Source organism: Eleutherodactylus coqui, chromosome 6, assembly GCF_035609145.1.
Source record: "Eleutherodactylus coqui strain aEleCoq1 chromosome 6, aEleCoq1.hap1, whole genome shotgun sequence".
In the NCBI taxonomy this organism is placed as follows: Eukaryota; Metazoa; Chordata; class Amphibia; order Anura; family Eleutherodactylidae; genus Eleutherodactylus; species Eleutherodactylus coqui.
This window is the reverse complement of record NC_089842.1, coordinates 76,272,498-76,295,824: the sequence shown is the minus strand read 5'-3', so window position 1 is coordinate 76,295,824 and position 23,327 is coordinate 76,272,498. Positions and strand designations below refer to the sequence as shown.

At 45.7% G+C, this 23,327-nt stretch overlaps 1 protein-coding gene across 1 annotated transcript; it reads left to right on the top strand.

Moving 5' to 3' along the window:
• The first annotated feature begins 606 nt into the window (after window positions 1-606).
• Window positions 607-21,874, top strand: ZPR1 (ZPR1 zinc finger). The gene is made up of 15 exons (XM_066606994.1): window positions 607-666; window positions 795-1,036; window positions 1,455-1,616; window positions 5,735-5,825; window positions 7,447-7,517; window positions 8,016-8,102; window positions 11,301-11,423; window positions 11,533-11,586; window positions 12,075-12,141; window positions 13,472-13,542; window positions 15,058-15,147; window positions 15,682-15,792; window positions 17,638-17,727; window positions 18,428-18,493; window positions 18,589-21,874. Exons 2-15 carry the CDS (start codon window positions 914-916, stop codon window positions 18,721-18,723), a joined length of 1,341 nt encoding a protein of 446 aa, XP_066463091.1. The 5' UTR covers window positions 607-666; window positions 795-913; the 3' UTR covers window positions 18,724-21,874.
• The last annotated feature ends 1,453 nt before the right edge of the window (window positions 21,875-23,327 follow it).

The window sequence follows — 23,327 nt, the reverse complement described above, 5'->3', positions numbered from 1 at the left end:
ACTGACCCTCATAGCGGTCCCAATAGTAATAGTGACCACCACAGTAGCCCCAGTGACCCCAATAGTGGCCCGAAGTGTAACAGGGTCCTAGCAGTGGCCCCAATAGTAAGTGTCCCCCTTTCTGGCCCAGACAGTAATAGTGACCTCAATAGTGGCCCCTGTAGTAACTGTGGCCCCAATATTAATGACCCTCCTTGTGGCCCCAATAGTAATAATGACCACCATAGTGGCCTCAGTAGGAACAGTGCTCCCAAGAGTAACAGGGTCCCGGAAGTGGCCCCAAGAGTAAGTGTCCCCCTACTGGCCCTGATAGTAATAGTAACCCCAGGAGTAATAGTGACCCCAGTATTAATGCCCACTATAGTTTCCCCAGTAGTAATAGTGAACACCACAGCGGCCCCAGTAGCAGTATTGATGCCATTAGGAGACCCAGCGGAAATAGTGACCCCCACAGTTCTCCCCTGTAGACCGCCCGGCAGCAGCAGGACAGTCAGACAGTAGCTGCGGCCGCCGAGAACATCGCTCCCCCCAGCTCTCTGCACACGCTGTACTGTGGGCGGAGCAGCCGCTCTGGGCTAGAGAGTGGATCGATGTTCTCGGCGGCCGCAGCTACTGTCTGACTGTGTCCTGCTGCTGCCGAGTACGAGCACGCGCATCATTGTGAGGGTAAAAGAAATTATTTTTTACCAGAATTACCGCACACACCCTATTCACAAGAGGGGCGCTGTTACTCGGAGGAGAAACACCTATAACTTGGGCTGTTTACTATGAACATTTCCCCCTTTTACCACCAGAGGCGCTGCTGAGCACCACGCTGCTTTAATACCGGGTGTGCGCTACACACGTGCGGATGACAGCTACTTCCGGGTCGCGTGACCAGCGGAGATCGAGTTGGTGAAGCGTGTACAGGATCATGTCGCTGCTCCACGCCACGGAGGCCCCCTCCTCCGCCCCGGTGTTCCGGGAGATCAGCGCCGACGATGAGGAGCAGCAGCCGGCGGAGATCCAGTCCCTGTGTATGAGCTGCTACCAGGATGTGAGTGTCCGGAGGGACGGCAGGGGAAGGCTGCTCCACGGGCTGCTGGGTGCATGCTTCTTCTGAGCAAGGAGAAGTACAAGGAGGCCGCGGAGAAGTATCCGGCACACTATGGAGGCTGGCAGAAGGAACATCTGTCTGTTGCCCATAGCAACCAATCACAGCGCATCTTACATTTTAACCTCAGCAGTGGACCAAATAGCAACCAATCACAGCACATCTTTCATTTCTTCTACTGCTGGGTACAATGAAAGCTGCACTGTGATTGGTTGCTATGGGCAACACAGGCCTTTTCTTTTAGTCCGCTTTCATAAGAGTGTGGAGCCGGGATACTTTTCCGTGGCTGTCTTGTATAAGATCTTCCTCTGTGTTTTCCATCCCTGTATATATTCACTTGCGCTGACTTGTGTCTCCGCAGGGCGTGACGAGGCTGCTGCTCACCAAAGTGCCTTTCTTCAAGGAGATCATCGTCAGCTCCTTCACGTGTGACTCCTGCGGTTGCAGCAACACGGAGATCCAGTCCGCCGGCCGCATCCAGGACCAGGGGGTGCGCTACTCGCTGAGCGTCCGGAGCAAGCGGGTGAGGAGAGGAATGTCTGCTACAAGATTGTCCCCCGACTGGGGAGATGAGATCTTGCCACGGCCCCACCCTGTAATCATGGTGCCAGGGCTCATTCCCACAAAGTGTTTGTACCGCGTATTGCACGGCGAACGGAGTCGATGAACGAACATTGCTTTTTATTGATCTATTCGCATTAGCGCATACACATTGCGTGTAAAAGGAAACGCAGCCTGCTCGATTTCCCCGTAAGCCCTATTGTTCTCCATGGGTTGCGTATTCACCGCTGTCCGTACGAAATACATTGCATGCGTAACGCCGCTAGGAGAGAGCGGGGAATTGAAGAAAAGACCAAAGCAAAATACTAGTCGCACTGCAGACGACAACGGCGTGCGTGAGATACTGCCCTCCGCCGCCATATCCGGCTCACCGGGAGTGACCCTTAGGCTGCTCACACACGGCCCGCTTTTTACTGCGATTAGCGCTGCGTTTCAAGTGCCATGGTAACCGTGGTACAACGCCTCCATTGATTTCAATGGGCCTTCGCAGACCGTCACTCAAACGTGGTATTTCTAACGCCTCCATCTTTGAGCGCCATCTGCTCCTGTGTTCACTATCTTTAATGCCCCTCGTCACCCTTCACATTGATTGGGTGCTTTAAAAAATTTCGGTAACATGCGTTCGAAAACGCAGCGCGAAATTGCAGTAAAAAGCCTTAGGCCGGCTTCAAACTAGCTTACTTGCGCGTTTCATACGGAGTAAATGGAACCCATTGACTTCAGTGGCTTTTTCATGTGTGCGTATTTTTCTGCGCATTTTGGTTGCACCAATAGTCCCCATGGAAATCAACGGGGATGCTCAAATGTGCGCACAATCCGCTTGGAGATGCGTTAAATACTGCGTTATTGCACAAGGAGAACACCTTCACCTCATTAGACAAATTAGCTATTTCAATGGCGGGGAGCATCAGTGCTTTTGGTTTTGGCGCTCGCAAATGAACTCTCCCTGCATGCGGAAAAAACAGCGAAATATACGCCAATGTGCGCGTAAAAAAAGAAGAAAGCATGGTTCATGTCGCAAATACGTGGCACTAATGTACACCAAATACGCATGTGTGAAGCCGGCCTTGGAGGGAAAAGGAAAGGGGTTTCCAGAGAGAATACTATTGCTGACCTCTCCTCAGGACGCTCGGGACCCCGACTGCGCATCCTGTCAGCGCAGCAAATACACAGAGGGTGGAGCGGAAGTCGTGGGCCGACCTCCGTGTAGTGGCCGGCGCTTGTAACTGCAGACACGGCTCTCGTTGAAATCAACGCGAGGTGTGCCTGTGATCCTCCCCGTGTCTGTAGACAGAGGGACTCAGGTAGCCGCTGTCTGCCAATCAGAGAGCGCAGTCTCACCATTCCAAACTCTTGACATCACGGTAGCCAGGATGTGAGCACCGATGCCAGAACAGGCTGCACCTCTGATTGGCAGACAGCCGTCACCTGACGCCCGCTATAAACAGACCTGCAGAATGGCATCGCTGCGACCGACATCCCCCCACCCCACCCACAGCATGCACACCTAGGTGGCTGCTCCATCCTCTTGTATTTAAAGCCTTGGCGTCCCTGGGGGTTTCTGACAGCTAGGCCAGAATCGCTTTACCCTGTGTATGCCAAAGTGGCACCAATCAACTCATCTTGAAAAAAATTAATAAAAAAAAAGAAAAAAAGGCCCTTCTACCGTTTAATTGACAGTAAAATAAAAGCATTCTGACTCTTGGGATATGGCGACACAAAAACAAACGGTCAAAGTTTTTTTTTTTTCTTTTTAAGGCCAGTTTCTTACGAGCAAATGATAAGACGTCTCTGATGCAGATGCGCTGCAGATGAGGTTTTATCAGGATCATTGCGGTCATTGTTTTTTTTTTTTTTATAAAGATCAATATTTGCCAAATAAAGAAATATCACCAATAAATGCAAATGCCGATAAAACCCCGATGATCTGATGCCATGTGGACGCATCTGGGGTTTAATCACTTTCCATAGACCTAAAGGGGTGTACTGTTCTCTCAATACAGAGTAAAGCGCTGCATGCTGAATGTGGCCTAATTGTGGAAAAGTAGTAGGGAAAAAAAAGATGAAGTGGAGAAATAAAACCCATAACATTGCACAGTTGCATTTATTTATTTTTTTTACTAGAACTTGCATGCCCATATCACATCTTGTATCCAAGCCCAACAGGGTACTAGAGCCTCTATGCCACCCGTATCATCTTACATCCAAGCTAGAGATGGTACAACAGGGTACTGGAGCCTCCATGACCACTGGTATTACATCTTGTATCCAACCTAAAGGAGGTACAACAGGGTATTAGAGTCCCCATGACTGCCCATATCACATCTTGTATCTAAGCTAGAGGCGGTACAACAGGGTATTGGAGCCTCCATCTCCCCTGTATCACATCTTCCATTCGAGCTAGAGGCAGTACAACAGGGTACCAGAGCCTCCATGCCCGCCTGTATCACATCTTGTATCCAAGCTAGAGGCTGTACAACAGGCTATTAGAGCCTCCATGCCCACCAGTATCACATCTTGTATCCAAGCTAGAGGCGGTACAACAGGATACTAGAGCCTCCATGCCTGCCTGTATCACATCTTGTTTCCAAGCTAGAGGCCATACAACAGGGTACTAGAGCCTCCATGCCCATCTGTATCACATCTTGTATTCAAGCTAGAGGCGGTACAACAGGGTACTAGAGCCTCCATGCCCATCTGTATCACATCTTGTATTCAAGCTAGAGGCGGTACAACAGGGTACTAGAGCCTCCATGCCTGCCTGTATCACATCTTGTATTCAAGCTAGAGGCGGTACAACAGGGTACTAGAGCCTCCATGCCCATCTGTATCACATCTTGTATTCAAGCTAGAGGCGGTACAACAGGGCACTAGAGCCTACATGCCCATCTGTATCACATCTGGTATCCAAGCTAGAGGCGGTACAACGGGGTACTGGAGCCTCCATGCCCGCCTGTATCACATCTTCTATCCAAGCTAGAGTTGGTACAACAGGGTACTAGAGCCTCCATGCCCATCTGTATCACATCTTGTATCCAAGCTAGAGTTGGTACAACAGGGTACTAGAGCCTCCATGCCCATCTGTATCACATCTTGTATCCAAGCTAGAGTTGGTACAACAGGGTACTAGAGCCTCCATGCCCATCTGTATCACATCTTGTATCCAAGCTAGAGTTGGTACAACAGGGTACTAGAGCCTCCATGCCTGCCCGTATCACATCTGGTATCCAAGCTAGAGGCGGTACAACGGGGTACTGGAGCCTCCATGCCCGCCTGTAACACATCTTGTATCCAAGCTAGAGGCGGTACAACAGGGTACTGGAGCCTCCATGCCCGCCTGTATCACATCTTGTATCCAAGCTAGAGGCGGTACAACAGGGTACTAGAGCCTCCATGCCACATGTATCACATCTTGTATCCAAGCTAGAGGCGGTACAACAGGGTACTAGAGCCTCCATGCCACATGTATCACATCTTGTATCCAAGCTAGAGGCGGTACAACAGGGTACTAGAGTCTCCATGCCACCTGTATCACATCTTGTATCCAAGCTAGAGGTGGTACAACAGGGTACTAGAGCCTCCATGCCTGCCTGTATCACATCTTGTATCCAAGCTAGAGGTGGTACAACAGGGTACTAGAGCCTCCATGCCTGCCTGTATCACATCTTGTATCCAAGCTAGAGGCGGTACAACAGGGTACTAGAGCCTCCATGCCTGCCTGTATCACATCTTGTATCCAAGCTAGAGGCGGTACAACAGGATACTAGAGCCTCCATGCCTGCCTGTATCACATCTTGTATCCAAGCTAGAGGCGGTACAACAGGGTACTAGAGTCTCCCTTCAGGTGTTCAGTTTTCCGCTATAAATTCTCCTTTTGCTCTGATGTTGGAATCTCTTACAATCACACATAAATGTCATCTGATTCTGACAACTCCTTCTAGGGGAGGGGATTGTCTTTGACAATAAGTGTGTATGTAATATATGGTCTTGCTCGCAGAGGACTTCTTGGATGTCTGTATCTGTCTTTTGGGTTGGGCATATTTAAAAATCAGATTTTTTTTTTTCTTTTCTTCTCTCCAGGATGTTAACCGTGAGGTGGTGAAAACGGACTATGCAACCACACGTATCCCTGAGATTGATTTTGAGATTCCTGCTTGTACCCAGAAGGGAGGTATGTATGTAGGTATAGAGTCTGTTCTGTGTACAGGGTGTAGCCTACAAGCTATGCTGTGGCTTATATATAGTGTATATAGGTATAGAGTGTTGTGTGTACATGGTGTAGCCTACAAGCTGTGCTGTGGCTTATTATATATAGTGTATATAGGTATACAGTGTTGTGTGTACATGGTGTAGCCTACAAGCTGTGCTGTGGCCTATTATATAGTGTATATAGGTATACAGTGTTGTGTGTATATGGTGTAGCCTACAAGCTGTGCTGTGGCTTATTATATATAGTGTATATAGGTATACAGTGTTGTGTGTACAGGGTGTAGCCTACAAGCTGTGCTGTGGCCTATTATATAGTGTATATAGGTATACAGTGTTGTGTGTACATGGTGTAGCCTATAAGCTGTGCTGTGGCTTATTATATATAGTGTATATAGGTATACAGCCTGTTCTGTGTACATGGTGTAGCCTACAAGCTCTGCTGTGGCTTATTATATATAGTGTATACAGTGTTGTGTGTACATGGTGTAGCCTACAAGCTGTGCCGTGACTTATTATATATAGTGTATATAGGTATACAGTGTTCTGTGTACATGGTGTAGCCTACAAGCTGTGCTGTGGCCTATTATATAGTGTATATAGGTATACAGTGTTGTGTGTACATGGTGTAGCCTACAAGCTGTGCCGTGGCTTGTTATATATAGTGTATATAGGTATACAGTGTTGTGTGTACATTGTGTAGCCTACAAGCTGTGCCGTGGCTTGTTATATATAGTGTATATGGGTATACAGTGTTGTGTGTACATGGTGTAGCCTACAAGCTGTGCTGTGGCTTATTATATATAGTGTATATGGGTATACAGTGTTGTGTGTACATGGTGTAGCCTACAAGCTGTGCCGTGCCGTGACGTATTATATATAGTGTATATGGGTATACAGTGTTGTAGGCTACACCATGTACACACAAGCTGTGCCGTGACGTATTATATATAGTGTATACAGTGTTGTGTGTACATGGTGTAGCCTACAAGCTGTGCTGTGGCTTATTATATATAGTGTATATGGGTATACAGTGTTGTGTGTACATGGTGTAGCCTACAAGCTGTGCCGTGGCTTGTTATATATAGTGTATATAGGTATACAGTGTTGTGTGTACATTGTGTAGCCTACAAGCTGTGCTGTGGCTTATTATATATAGTGTATATGGGTATACAGTGTTGTGTGTACATGGTGTAGCCTACAAGCTGTGCCGTGACGTATTATATATAGTGTATATAGGTATACAGTGTTGTGTGTACATGGTGTAGCCTACAAGCTGCGCTGTGGCTTATTATATATAGGGTATACAGTGTTGTGTGTACATGGTGTAGCCTACAAGCTGTACCGTGGCTTATTATATATAGTGTATATGGGTATACAGTGTTGTGTGTACATGGTGTAGCCTCCATCTGTGCCGTGGCTTATTATATATAGTGTATATGGGTATACAGTGTTGTGTGTACATGGTGTAGCCTACAAGCTGTACCGTGGCTTATTATATATAGTGTATATGGGTATACAGTGTTGTGTGTACATGGTGTAGCCTCCATCTGTGTTGCCCTGGCTAATGGCTTATTTTCTCCCAGCTCTCACGACCATTGAAGGAATCTTGGAAAGGACGGTTGTGGGCCTACAGCAGGAGCAGCCGCTCAGAAGGGTAAGGGTCTACCTCGTGATTGGGCTTATGTTAAAGTGCTTTACTGTAGGGATAGTGCAGCATTGCCTTGCGTGTAAAGGGGTGCTGCCACCATTGCATATATATGTGATTATGTAGAACACTGTTTTACACCTATGAAGAGAATGCTTACTTACAGAGCTGTTCACCCTAACTCTGCCGCTGGCACCTCCATATCAGTAAACCATGCAGGGGCCAGTTTTCTTGTAGACACAATTGCCGATTCGGTGTTGGTGACTAATGATCTCTGTACAGTCATGCAGTGGATTATAACCATTTTAAAGGGGTTGTCCCACTTCTTAGATTGTTCAGCGAGTCTCACTGAAGTGAATGGCCAATCTACAGTGCTTGTCTGCTTCCTCTAACAAAAACTTCTAGAACCCCGGCGATCAGCTGACTGGGGGGGACTGGGTGACGGACATCAGTTGATGACCTAAGTGTTACATGTGTTGGATGTTTTTTGTTTTTTTTTCCTTTTAGGCTGAGGATGCACAAGTTGCTGAGAAAATCGATGAATTTATCACAAAACTTCAGAGACTGAAAGATGGCGAGACTCCATTCACGTTTGTAAGTAGTTTGGTTGGGGCAACCCCCGACAGTATGCCTGATTTAGTACATATGGACATCGTAGCGTGGGGGGCTGCAGAGGCGCTAGTGGAGAGGTGTGCCGCTGTGCTTTGCTCTCTGGGTGAGAACAGAGCAGCGTTACAGTGTATCAGTGCATTTGAATGTACGGTGCCAACTTTTTTTCTAGATGAGTAACATCACAGGATCTCTACTGGAATGCAAAAATCTGCAGCGATCGCTCGCGTAGTGAAAACCTATTAAAAAGTGTACATGGGCTTTCTGCTAGATCCTAACTTTTCAGTACAGGATATCTTGTGGTGTATAAGCCAATTACACCTGCTGTTTAACCAATGCTGTCCAGTCAGAGCAGCATGTAGGGTCTTGGACTACCCATGCATACTAATATACAATGTGCATCAGGTAAGCAGAGAAGCAGTTCAGCCATCTTTATTTGTCCAGGCCTGGAGAGTCACTTTAAGCACACGGCCTAGTTAAGTACATTAAAATGATTGTTCTGAGTTGTACACGGACCCAATGAAATCAATGAGACTATTCATACATGTGATGCCCATCACATGTCCTATCACAGGTAGGACATGTAATGTACATTGACTAATGCCGCTTGCACATGCTTGTCTACATGAGGCCATAGGCGTACTCACAGGTCTGTTCTCTTACTGATCTTGATTGATGAACTGCAGCACCCATGTTCCATATACATACATGACTGCAGCCAGTCACTGACCTCAGCGGTCCCCAGCTGAACAACGCTGAAGCCAGTGATTAGTACTGCGGTCACATGTATATGTAACGTCACCTCTGCAGCAAGTATGGGAGTGGCGGTGCTGGACCAGCAGGGGAAATGGAGTGGTGAGTATGACTAGTGTTGTGGCTTTTTTTTTTTGTCTTTCTTCCCCTTAAAGGGGTGGTCTCGCGAAACCAAGTGGGGGTATACACTTCCGTATGGCCATATTAATGCACTTTGTAATGTACATTGTGCATTAAATATGAGCCATACAGAAGTTATTCCACTTACCTGCTCCGTTGCTAGCGTCCTCGTCTCCATGGTTCCGTCTAAATTCGCTGGCAGCTTGCTTTTTTAGACGCGCTTGCGCAGTCCGGTCTTCTCCATTCAGCACGAGCCGCTTCAGTGTGCTCCCCGCTACAGCTCTTCTGCGCATGCGCAGACGAGCTGTCACTGCTCGGGAGCGCGCTGAAGCGGCCATTCTGCACCATCCTCTGTTAGAGGAAGGTGCAGAAACTGGAGCTGCCCAGCGGAGAAGCCCAGCCCAGCCCAGCAGCCCCGAGAAGCCTCCCAGGTAAGTGATGGGTCGGGGGGCTGCCGCTGCGCCGGGCTGCGCCGGGGGGGCTGTCGCTGCGCCGGGGGGGGGCTGTCGCTGCGCCGGGGGGGGGCTGTCGCTGCGCCGGGGGGGGGCTGTCGCTGCGCCGGGGGGGGGCTGTCGCTGCGCCGGGGGGGGCTGTCGCTGCGCCGGGGGGGGCTGTCGCTAGGCCGGGGGGGGCTGCCGCTGTGATGGGGGGGCTGTCGCTAGGCCGGGGGGGGCTGCCGCTAGGCCGGGGGAACTAGCGCTGGGCTCCGGAACCTAGCGCTGGGCTCCGGGGCCTTCACCTGGGCTGAGGGTCTAGCGCTGGGGAGCCGGGGGCTAGCGCCGGTTACCTGCTGTCTGGTCGGCGGCTGCGGGGCGTCTGGTCGGCGGCTGCGATGCGTCCGGTTGCCATGGAGACACAGCTGGCGGCGTCTCGGGAGCGCGCACGTCGGGCTGCAGCGAGCGACGGGGAAAGAGCCGGCGGCCATCTTGAGGAAACTTTTATAAGTTGCTGAAACGCTGGAACGGTAAGTACGAACCAGCTAGAAATGTCATTTACAGGGGGGCTTTGTAATGTATGTTTAATGGGGGGGACTGGGCAAAAAAAAAAATTAACTGCTTCCTCGAGACATCTCCTTTAATCAAGTCTGCATTTTGAAAGCCATTACTTTTTATTTTTTCCTCTATGTAGCTTTCTGTAACCTTGCTCTTTGGATGAGATGTATTTTTAAATGGCACCACATTAGTGTACGTACAATGTATACATTTATTTATTTATTTTTTTTGAGAGTTTGTTTTCTGTGGCATTACTAATTTTATTGTGCGGTTATAAATTCAGCATCACTGTAATTGTATTTTTTTATTTTTTATTTTTTTCTTGGTTTGCACAATAAATTTGTTGTTTTTTTTGGAAAAATTCCTATGATTCTGCATTCAAAGATTAATATCTAGAGATGAGCGAGCGTACTCGGATAAGCACTACTCGCTCGAGTAATTTGCTTTATCCGAGTATCGCTGTGCTCGGGTCTGAAGATTCGGGTGCCGCTGCGGCTGACAGGTGAGTCGCAGGGGAGAGCGGGCGGGAGAGAGGGAGAGAAAGATCTCCCCTCCGTTCCTCCCCGCTCTCCCCTGCAGCTCCCCGCTCCGTGCCGGCACCCGAATCTTCAGGGACGAGCACAGCGATACTCGGATAAAGCAAATTACTCGAGCGAGTAGTGCTTATCGGAGTACGCTCGCTCATCTCTATTAATATCCCTTTTATTTAACTAATTGGGGTGTGTGAGGTTGAGTTCTGTGGGACATCTTGTAGTTTTCATCGCAGTCATTTTCTAGTATATAAGACTTTGTAAATCGCTGTTTTTCGGGGAGATGGGACAAAGAAAGCAGCAATTTTAGCATTGCTTACCTTTTTATTTCTAACAGAGTTTACTAAGTGGGCTAAAAATGGAGTTCATGTTATAGTAGGGGTCGTTATGAATGTGGCAGTGTATGTAGTTCAAATTCTCCCCACCCCCAAAGGTAAAGTTAATTTGTTTTGCTCTTTATTAGAGATGAGCGAGCGTACTCGGCCACGCCCCTTTTTCGATCGAGCACTGCGATTTTCGAGTACTTCTGTACTCGGGCGAAAAGATTCGGGGGGCGCCGTGGGTGAGTGGGGGGGGAGAGGGAGAGAGAGGGCTTATCCCCCCCCCCCCCCCCCCTGTTCCCCGCTGCTACCCCCTGCTCCGCCACGCCCCCCGAATCTTTTCACCCGAGTACAGAAGTACTCGAAAATCGCAGTGCTCGATCGAGTAATTACTCGAAATGAGTAGGTTCGTTCATCTCTACTCTTTATCTTTGTTCAGGGTTAATATACTTTTTCTTTCCTTCCTAGATCATTGATGACCCATCTGGGAATAGTTTTATAGAAAACCCATTTGCTCCGCAGAGAGATGAGTTGCTTACAGTCACACACTACAGGAGAAGCAAAGAGCAAGACTCTTTACTAGGGATAGAGGTGAGTCCCTACATACGGGGATGTGCCGCTGTACTCCAGTGCTATAAAGTTGCTGATTATTAGGATTTGCCATTTCTTTAAGACTAGTGATTTATTGTTACTTATTTAGAGCCTGGATGTTCAGAAGAACTCTGAAGAGAAGCTGGAAGATGTGAGGGATGAGGTAAGTGGTTGTTAGGGCAGTCCATATCATTCACACTTGGCATGCTTCATATTGCCGTAATACTGTTAACCCTTTCCAATCTGCTGTCTGACGTCTGAAGACATTATGATTTAAAGCTGTACAGCTCCGATGTTTGAAGATGTCCGTTACGGCTCTCTTACTGTATACTGTCAGCCTCTCTGCTGTCAGAGCCTATCCAACGTGTCACCTCATGCAGTACTGGCTTTAGCCAGCATATAGCGCCGTTGTATAACGGCAGAAAAGAGTAACCCCCCCCCAGGAAAACCAGGGTACGAATTGGAAAGGGTTGATATGGTCTTGGGGTACTAGTACCAACATTTCCTCTGAGTCCTTTTAGCTCTTCGTACGTCTTGTATATAGTGCACAGTGAGTGTTGTATCCTTATAGAAAAAAACCTTATATAGTTACTGATTTTTTTATTTATTTTTTTTTTTAATTCATTTATTTATTTTTTAATCCTCTTCCAGGTTCTTCAGTTCCAGACTAACTGTCCGGAGTGCAATGCTCCTGCAGAAACCAATATGAAGTTAGTGCGTATCCTTTAGGATTCTTTTGAAAAAAAAAAAAAACTCCATTATTCCCCCACCCTTTCCCCTTCCTTACACCTGAAAAAAATAAAATAAAAAAAGCACAGACAGTTTATATATAAACTCCTGTCCACCCAGACCGGCTCTTGGGTCACTCTCATATGCATACAGTTTACAATATGGGCAGTCCCTATCACTCATGCAGTGAGTAACATCAGACTGTCAAACACATCTATCGCTCATTGAGAGTGAATGAGGAGTACTGCCCACTTGACATATTGAGTGAGTCAGGCAAAGCAAGGTGGGGGGATAGGTGTGTGGGGGTGTAAGATAGGTTATGCAGGGCCACAACTGCAAAGCCATGCTGCTAGCTTCACTGGTTGGTTGTCTTTAAGAGGAGAGCTCAGAGTAGGCAGACTCGTCCTGATCAGTGCCTGTGCTTCCTGCAGGTCTGTTTACCTTGGGTGGTGATATGATGCACATCCATATGACTGCTTCAGCCAATCAGCATCCAGTCCTGCTTGATTGATGCTCCTCTGTGCTTGTGATGTCTGTTCTGCCCGCCCATGCTCTTTCCATATCCCTTTACTACTACACTCAGCATTGCACATATGAAACCGAGCTAGATACACCTCCATTCACTGCGCTTGACCATAATATACAATTGAATAGAGTGGGAAGCCGCATGGACAAGTTAGTGCTGGTGTCACGAGCAAAGGGGGGGGTGTCTATCAAGCAGTGACCCATCTCAAGTGCTAGTGCCGCCAACACCAGTCCAGCCTTCATCTAATTGTGAACCATTGTCCAGTGCTGAAACAAACCGTCGCTGATGTGCAAACATGTCACCACAGAGAGTTCAATGCTGCCGTGTAGCTAATGCAACTTGCATGACACAACGACAAGCCACGATGTGACCTCCGCCCCCAGCTGAAGTTTGTAAATCTTGCACAGTAATATTTTGACCAACTCCAATCCCTTTCATTATATTAGTAAGTGGTGCATTGAAACGCCACCAGAAACACTGATAATAGAAAAACAAATATGGGCTGGATGGATGTAGCTGTCCTGGGTTCATGCTGCCCGTGGTTCGGGCGGCATGAACCCGGTGGGAACCTCCTTTTTAAACAATGACTGCAGAAAAAAACTATGGCAACTGTGGGATGCATAATGTCCTGAGACGGTCTTGGGCAGATCACTGTTAAACTTGACTGTGTAGATGAAGCAGAAACTGCAGGGTAGTCTCATTATAAGTGCGTGACTGGGATTACATTTAGTGATGTAATGCTCTGTGTAGAATGTGAATCCACTAGTAGATAACTTCCTTAACTGATTCTCAGAAATCCCTCACTTTAAAGAAGTCATTATCATGGCCACAAACTGTGATGCCTGCGGCCACAGGACCAATGAGGTGAGTGTTACTTCTTATTTTACCTAATTAGAACTATGAAAACTCCAGTCAAAATAGTTTTATTACAGATGAGCTGATCAGCAGGTTAACCGCTTGGCATCCTTTTAGGCCAATAAGATGCCAAACTACTAGATTTCCTGTTGAAAACACTCCAAACTGCTGTGGCCAATGCCTGCACGACTTTGCCAATAATAGTGACCTTTAACCGGTAAAATCAAGTGGCCATGGTGTGTAGGCATTGTCTTGGAAACATGGGGCTGCTGCACTGCGGTCACCCAGTCTAAAGGAATCTTCCAGTGTTATACAACTATGGCAGCTTTGCCATGGATGTTTGACGGGCACCAGTCTGACCACTGGAACTCCTTCTGATTTGAGAAAGTGGATGTGCGCCTGTAACACAATGTCCGCTTAGCTGAACTCTGACACGTGGATGGGCGAATATAGCCAATTGTTTTGGCAAGTGATATGTTAAATGTGTCTTATTGAAAAGCCCCTTGGGCATATTCAAGTTCAATGGGAATTGTGGCCAACTATACGTCAGACACCAGATAATGTTGTTGGCTCTAGGGCGCTCTATCTTGGCTTTATCGATCTGTAAAGAAAATCTAAAACAGACTGAGCGGTAATCTTTTAGAGCTGCCCATACAATTTAATTAGATGTCGGCCAAATGCTCGTTCTCCTGACGACTGTTTCCTTGACTCCCCCAAACCTGTGAACGCTAGTCTTGGCTTGGTGTTCATGTGTTTAGGGAGGCAAGTTGCAGCTCTGGCAGTAGCTTATCTCTGCAGGAAACCAATTCATCATGCCTGATCCTTCTTTCCCCATCATGGGGGAAAATTGAGAGGCCCACATAAACATACAGGAGTTGGTGGGCTCAGACACCTATTCCGTAACCCCTTAGTGACCACCTTATTTTGTGCCTTAAGGACCAAGCGATTTCATCTTCGCATTGCAAGAGCTGTAACTTGTTGACCTTTTGGCAATTCCAGCATTACTTTTTTTTGGTGTGGCGCTCTCCCTGCGAGATAAATATAGAAATATTTTCATTGATCGCTAGGGTAGTATATTGTATTACTTATGTAGTGGATTCTACTATGCCTAGGACATTAGACTCTGCAAGAGGAAAGGACTAATAGGCTGAGTTACAGGGCAGAAACTGAGGTCTTTGTCAGGCTTCAGCTACCATGGATAACTATTGGTACCTTGTTATCGTATTATGGGGTGCTGATGGGTAGCAGGAGGAGCCCCCCTTCTGTCGTCTGCTTACATGCTGCAGTTTCTATTGATTCATGGCATGTGAGGGGCTAAACTGCCAGGATCTCGTGTTTCTCCATGCCTGGCTGTCAGCAGTCGGTCAATCCACCGCCTTAAAAAGATGTATGTGCAGGTTTAAAGCCCATTAGTAAGATCAGCGAAAAGGTGTACAGGCTGTCATAAAGGGGCCAATCTCTATGGGGGCCTTAAGTGGGGCTGTAAGCTGAAGCATTTGTAACTGTACAGCATATTTATTCTAGGTCAAATCTGGAGGAGCGATTGAACCTCTCGGTACTAGAATTACTCTTCACGTAACAGATCCGTCTGATCTTACAAGAGATGTCCTCAAAGTAAGTAAATAGTATCTTATCTGTACAACACTGGCAGACATGCAGTTACATTCTACGCTTTATCCTCAATTTTTTATTAAAGAGGTTTTCCCAGGGAGAATACTATTGATCTATCATCAGGATAGGTCATCCATAGTTGATCGGCTGGGGTCTGTCACTCGGGACCCCGACCGATCAGCTGATTCAGCGCATGCTGTCAGTGCCGCAATTACACAAGGGTCGGAGCGGAGGCAGCGGAATTCTCTGCTCCAACCTTTGTGAAGTGGCTGGTGCTTGTAACTGCAAGTGCAGTTCATTGGCTTGGTCTGACTGCAGCCTGTAAACAAACAGCACAGTGCTGACCAGTGGAGAGCAGCGGGTATGAGCTCTTTATTATGTTTACACACTGGGAGACCCCTTTGGAAAGAAACTCTCTCAGACAACCTCTTTTAACACATCTCTTGTATATTGGCAGTAGTCCCTTTACTGTAGTTACAACACCCATAAACATGGCATTTGTAAGAGGATAATTTTGCTATTTTTTTTACCCTACAGTCCGAGACCTGCAGCATAAACATTCCAGAGCTGGAGTTCGAAATGGGAATGGGAGCTCTGGGGGGAAAGTTTACCACTCTGGAGGGACTCTTAAAAGACATCAGAGACCTGGTAATGGATGACTTGTATTACTGTATGGTTTTGATTCATTAAATTAGGTGGCGTCCTATAAGGGACCCATTACTACAAAAGGGGTTTGCCAAGTTTAGCCCCTTAACGACCGCCCCATCGGGAAACTACGTCCTGCTGTTGCAGGGCGTGTATGGAGGGAGGTAGCGGCGCTATCTCCCTCCATACAGCTCGGGCGTCAGCTGTTTATTACAGCTGACACCCGCGGGCAATAGCTGCGCTCGGCCATTAGGCCGATCGCGGCTATTAACCCTTTAAATGCCGCTGTCAATTCTGACAGCGGCATTTAAATCCCCCGAATGCTAATCAAAGCATCGCATGTTAAAGTCCCCCAGGTGGACTTCAAAGTAATGTAAAAAAAATAATCAATAAAGTTTTTTTAATTGTTTAAAAAAAAAAAAGTTATAAAAGTTTAAATCACCCCCCTTTTGCCATATCCATTCTTAAAAAATCTAAATCATAAAATAAAAATATATGTATTTGATATCGCTGCGTCCGTAAAAGTCCGAACTATCAAAGTAGTGCATTATTTTTCCCGCACGGTGAACGTCATCTGAAAAAAAAAAAATAAAGACTGCCAGAAATACACTTTTTTTAGTTACCCTGTCTCCCAGAAAAAACTCAAAAAGTGATCAAAAAGTCGTATGTATTCCAAATTGATACTATCGGAAACTTCAGGACATCCCGCAAAAAATGAGCCCTTGCTCAACTACATCGACGAAAAAATAAAAAAGGTATTGCGCGCACAAAATGACCGCAGAAAATAATTGAAAAAAATTAAATATCTTAAAAAATAAAGTACTACAGCAAAAAAAATACTATACAAGTTTGGTATCGTAGTAATCGTACTGACCCATAGAATAAAAATATCAGGTCGTTTTTGTTGCAATTTGTGTGCTCTAGAAACAGGACGCACCGAAAGATGGTGGAATGTCGTTTTTTTTTCCATTTCTCTCCGCTAAGAATTTTTTAAAAGTTTTTCAGTAAATTATATGGTACAATAAATAGTGCCATTGAAAAATACAACTCGTCCCGCAAAAAACAAGCCCTCATACAGCGACGTCGATGGATAAATAAAGGAGCTACGATTTTTTTAAAAGGGAGTAGGAAAAAACAAAAATGGAAAAAAGCAAAAAAGCTCCGTCACTAAGGGGTTAAAACTTATCCCTTTTGTCTGTTGGATAGCTGCTAAGTGTTTTATCTGTATGGGTCCGACCACTAGGAACCAAATCGATCACAAGAACGGGGTCCCTGTTAGTGGAGAGAGGGTTGAACATGTGCGTTGACACTCCATTCATCTCTATTGACTGCTGAAGAGAAGTAGATTAACAAGTGCTTTGCTACCTCCTGCAGTGCCATAGAGATGAATAGAGTTGCAGCACATATGCTTGACTGCTGCTCCATTGACAGAGACACTCGGGATTCCCAGATCACGAGACTATCGGTCCTGCAGATGGAGAAGTGTGAAACTTGTAACGCTATAGAATCGCCATACAATGTAATGCTATGTGAGTCACTGCACTAGTGCACATTCACGCAGTCCGTAAAGCCCGTGTTATAGATCTATGATGATGTTGGGATTTTTGTCCGTAATACATATTGTGAAATCCGTCTTAAAATCTGTTGACTTAAAATAATGGGAAAATATTGTTAGCAGTATTCTAAATGGGGAACGGAGGTCGTTGGAATTCACTGATCCTACATGTCATTGCCTCTGCTCTCTCTGTAGTGTCATTAGTCATATGTGGTCTCGCTCACTCGATATCTAATGCAGAAAATTAGTTTTGTAACTTTTATCCTTATTTTGCTCATCTTGTGCTTTTGCAGGTGGTTGACAAAAATCCCTTCACCCTTGGCGACAGCACTACATCAGACAGGAAGGAGAAGCTGCAGGAATTTGGCAAAAAAATTGACCAGGTAAGAATATGGAGCGCCCGAACCTCCGCTATACATGTGGCTATGGCACCTTGTAGCTGGAACAGGACTCTGTTATATATGGGACCTGATTACAAGTAAATGAGATGTAATTTCTAGATGTGTCGCTCCTATTACTGGATGCCAGGATAATATGACCAGGTTAGGGCTCATTTATACTGGCAATTTTGTCCTCCATTTTGGAGCCGAGAGAAGGAATTAAACAAAAAAAAACTTTTTTCTTTTTAAAATGTGTATATATATTTTTTTTTTTTTTTAGTCGATGGAATGGTGGTAAAAACTGAACCAGTTAATTCCTTCTCTCTGCTACAAGATCGGAAGAAAACCGCTAGTGTGAATTGAGCTTTTAAGAGGCTTTATATTCATTTAGGGTTTTTTTTTTGCCTCTTATTACTGCCCTTTAGGTATTGCAATCTTAGTAATGCTCTTAGGGGTCTGACCATTTTTTTTTTACCCATTTTTGTATTGAGGAAGTGATCTCGCTGATATAGATGCTTGCTAAACCATGCAAGTAGCGTTAAAATATTGCGTCATGTGTTCAGTGAAAAAAAGGAAACCAGTTTTCCTATTCCTGAGTTCTGTGGCGTTTTCTATCATTGCAATTCAAGGGGGAAACAATACAGTATAATGGATCCATCATGGGTGTTAAAACAAAGCTGTTCTCCCTTTTTTCCCCCTGCAGATCTTAGAAGGACAGATGAAGGTTCATTTTGTGCTGGACGATCCTGCAGGGAACAGCTATCTCCAGGTAACTCCATAAACGTTCCTAACGTGTAACAATGCAGGTAGTTGATGATTTCTGGCTGTATCGAGCTTACAATGATGTAATTTATTTACTTGCAGAATGTTTACGCACCAGAGGAGGATCCTGAAATGAACGTGGAGAAGTACGAGCGATCATTTGAACAGAATGAAGACCTGGGACTCAATGATATGAAAACAGAAGGCTATGAAGAACAGACATTGAAGAGTTGTTAGCAGTCTATGATCATAACTTCAGTCTATGGTAAAAAGTAAAGGGCCATTGTTACTTCCTATGATCTGCTTCTATAGCAGAAGTCCAACAACTACCTCGCCTTGTGCCGGATGTCAAGAGGAATAGCTACTCGGGAGGAGCTGTTGACACTTGTTGTATAATATCCTATACATCCCTAAGGATAAGGGTGTGCTTTATTTTCTTGACCTTTTTCATACACCCCCCACCTTCACCTTTTTTTTTTAAGAACAGTAGAGCAAGATCATGGACTCTAAAATGCCCACAGCACTTGGGGAGGGTTTGTATTTTGTTTCTGTTCACCTTTTTTTCAGCAACTAAACACTCCTTCATTATAGCAATCAGCAGCGGTCCCAGAGATGAGCGGACATTGGTGGCATTTCTTAATGATGGGTCACTATGCCTTTAAGACATATTTGTTCTTTGTGTGGAGAATACAGTTGTTGGAGAGGATTCCCCATTTAACAACATTTGCTGTTGGACAGTGCACTTAATTTAGGGCATATTTTCTAGGACATTGAAGAGTAGACTGGACTGTAAAGGGAACTTGTCGCCTTCCTACAGCACAAAAAACTTAAGTTAGGGGAGGTGACAGGGAGCCGAGTGATGTATTTTTCTTTTGCATACTTGCCCACTCTCCTGATTCCGTGCTGTGATCATTGAAGTTCGTTCTTGGCACAAAAACCGGACTCTTCCGATTGCCATGTGTGCGCTCTCCTGTAGATGTCTATGGGAGAGCGCACACATGGCATTCTGGACAGCCAGATCTTTGTACTGCAGGTGGGCGAGTATACAAAATAGATCACCCAGCTCCCTGTCACCAGTCCTAAAAGCACCTTAACCTAAATTGGATGTTATAGGTTCCCTTTCAAGGTGTATTCCCATCTTGTACAATGATGGCCTATTGGTAGGATGCCCAGCAATTCTGCAAATCAAGGGGCTATAGCGCTTTAATCACTTTTTTTTTGTTTTTCTGGACAGATGTATAGCTAAAAGAATTACTCCATCCTCTGGATGCACCTTATACCTCGGCAACTTTGTTCTTTTCTCGCAACTATCCAGTATCTTGCGGAGGTGCCCCAACTTATCCATTCAAGAAGAGCTGTTAAGTATTCTTTCTAGCATCTTTCCTGCCCAGTGCAACCTTGCCAGGCAAGCACTACTTAAATTTGATCTTTGTGCCTGTTGCTTTTTGGTTGGTGGTCCCCTGCGCTATGAAGCACTTTTATTTCTATTCAGACACCCAGCCCCCCTTCCACCGATCAAGTGATGGAATATAGCTATTATATACTATCCCTTTATAAGATTCGAATACCCCTTTAGACAACCTTAAGACTGTGCGTTGGAGAACTATCTTTTTTCCCCCTCTTCGCTGGTCCACTACATAGCGTATCACAATCTCCTTGCCCTCTGAAGCCGGAACACTGGAAAGTCTGACATGAAGGGAGTGATGCTGGTGTGTGGGCAAGTTCACCTTCAGTCTACCCCATTCTGATTGGTGCCGTTTTCAGAAGCAGGAGGCAGTTTGATTTTAGGGGGCTTTTTCAATACATGAAGTCTTCAGTAAATATAAAGTGCGCTGTCTGGTAACAAATATATTGTTAGTATAAAGGAGATGCACTTGGTTTGTTATAGCAAAAAAAAAATGGTCAGCCAGGATTTCCTGCCGTTAATGGTCCTGGACTACTAGTGGTTCTTACTGCCTTAGTTTAAAGGGAACCTGTTATCAAGTACTTTACCAATGCAATCCATGATAAACCTTTAACGGTGCTGCTATGGAGATTTCCTCATCGCTATTTGGTTTTGTCTTCAAACACTTCACATGTGCGGCGGCACCACGATCAAAATCCCACCAGGGGAGAGCAGCAAAACTTTACCCTCTCTCGCACGCTCTGTAAACCGATCCGCTTTTGTAATATGTGTCCTTGTACCTTTTTACAATCTGCTTTTGAGGTTTTTCTGCGCTCCATTCTAATGAGCTTAAGGCTGCATCCGCACGGGCTACAAAGTGATCGCTACCATGTGAAGCTCATGGTTTACAGTGGGTTCTTTCACATGAGCGATATATTTTTTTATTTTTGTAGCCCATGCGGATGCAGCCTAAGAGTCAGATTTTTTTTCCTGAGCACCACACCAGGCACGCTCTCTTCTTGATTGGCATGCATACTAATTTCTGTTCTTCGCTGCAATCCCACACAGACACCACAAGCAAACCCTGCCTGTGCCTGCGCACATCAGCTGCAACTTATGCATATCCGTAGAGGATAGTTACTCCCAATGTGTCTGAAGTCAGATGACCGTTGGAGCAATGATCTTCAATGCGCAGTGCGCCGCTGAAGTCTCAGCAAATAAGGGAGAGCTGAGGTTCGCAGGCACGAGCAGGATTTGCTATGGCGCCTGCATGGGACTAGAATGAAGAAAAGAATCTGTATGCATGTCAATCAAAAGCTGGCACAATGCTGAGGAAAGTGTCAGACGCTGCAACTTCTTTTAATGGCCCGTATTGCAAAACTAATTAGCGGTAAGGAAATCTCGTTAGCAGCGCTGTTGGAATGGATTCACACAGGGCGTGCTTGCTGCGGAATTCGCTGCGGCAAATCTGCCTGTGGCTGCTAATCCTGGAATTAGCCAGCCGTGTGGACCAGATTTGTCAAAAATCTCATCCACACGGGGCAGACAATCTGTCGCAGCAAAGCTGCGTATCAAATTTTTTTTTTTTTTCCCGTTATGGCCTCGCTCCTCTCTGCGAGAGCCGGCTGGAACGGAAAAGCATGTGGCGAAGCCGCGGGTTTTGGAGCTGCACCTAACCTGTGGAAATCTCGCGGTTTTTCGCTGCGGCAAAACCGTGATATTTCTGTGGCGAAACAGTCCTATGGGAACCCAGCATTAAAGGTTTATTGTACATTTTATATTCAGGGTTTATTCTGAGGAGAGTCCATCAGTTTGTAAAACCTGGCTCAGCCCTTTGGCACATGTAGTAGCGGGGGTCCCACCTAAGTGTGACATGGCCCTGTGGAAGGTGGGTCTGTCACTCCCAGTGTGTACTGTCTGATGAAGAGGACGGATTATTTTCTTTTATGTACACAGGGTCATGTAACTTTTTGTGTTGAAATAATAAACAGATTTTTATGTTTTTGTGAGACTTGTTACAGTTTGTGGGCCATACCTGTATCCTCTGGGTAGTGCGTGTTTTGACCAGTTATGAGTGTTGAAGTATTTGGTTTTGTTACATGCAACAGGTCTTGAAATTGAAATAATTTACAATGTGTTTTTTATACGGTTTTCAAAGTTTCTTTGTTCAGTAGATTATCCCCCGTCACTAATAGTGACACAAGAATCCTCCAGCACCCCGTAGTTTGGGCCTCCCACCTATACTGCATCAGGTTTATTATTCATCTGGCACCTCCGGGCGTTGATCACACTTCTAGGATGTCACAGGTGTTAGCAGTTGATGTTTTAGGCTGCATTCACACACAGTAGTAGTCGGCTATGCAGCCACATGGGAGCTGTAGCTCTTCTGTGATGCAGGTTTTGGCTGCTTGATTTTTCCTGGTGCAACACGCTACATGTTTCTCCTGTGTAATCTGTGCACAAATGGCAGTAGTCTGTGCATCCAACCTTAAAGGGAACCTGTCACGTGCCCATAGCACCATAAACTAAATCATGGTGCTGGTAGGGGACGTGACAGGAAGCCAGGTTTTTTTTTTTTTTTTTTATCCCAGCCCCCCCCCCCTACTCTCATGATCCAGCGTGGTCACTGGGTTAATCTAACTCTTCCATGCATGCACTCTCTTGTAGACTTATATAGGAAAGTGTTCACAGATATAGATTAAAATATAATGACTTTTAATGAAATATTCTAAAAATGTGGGCTCACATATAACACTTATAAACGATATGTAGGAAAGACAGGTAACATATAGACAAAGAATAGGCCCTTGTTCATGTATATAAGACCACGTATCTCTCAAATAGATATTTAGAGATAACTACCACTCATACAAGTGAGAGAGAATAGAATTTCCATATGGTGAAAGAGTGGTCTCCAAGTCTAAAGATTGTTTGTACTTGGGTGTTAATGTGGTCCAGGAATTAGGGCACAAACTTCTAACGTGTATTCTTGTTGCTAGAACACTTTTTAATAAATTCCCATTGATAGCCCAGTTACCGTATGTACGGGCACTAGACACATGAGCTCGTTGTGTGTCAGTTATGCTGACCAGGACGTTTCGGAAAGCTCGCTCGACGCGTTTCTCTACCCGTGTAGGGGGCAGTTCTTCAGGAGCGCGGGTAATTATTGCCCGAAAAAGTATATTAAGATGGTAAAGCAACAGAATTAGTGTGTCAGGATTTAGTCCTGCTGCAGTTTAGTACTGTTAAGGTGATGTCACCTGTTCAATATTCCCCGTAAAGTTACGGTTACCCCTTCTTCCCTGTCAATTCCCCTTGCGGTATCTGTATTGGTACCGCAATCGGGTTCTCTCTTTGAGTAATTAGAGAAGGAGAGGGTCACTCATTCGGTCTGGCATATAAGATGGTATGTATCAGTATTCGAATGCGTCAGGTAGCACTTCTGCGTAGCAGATGG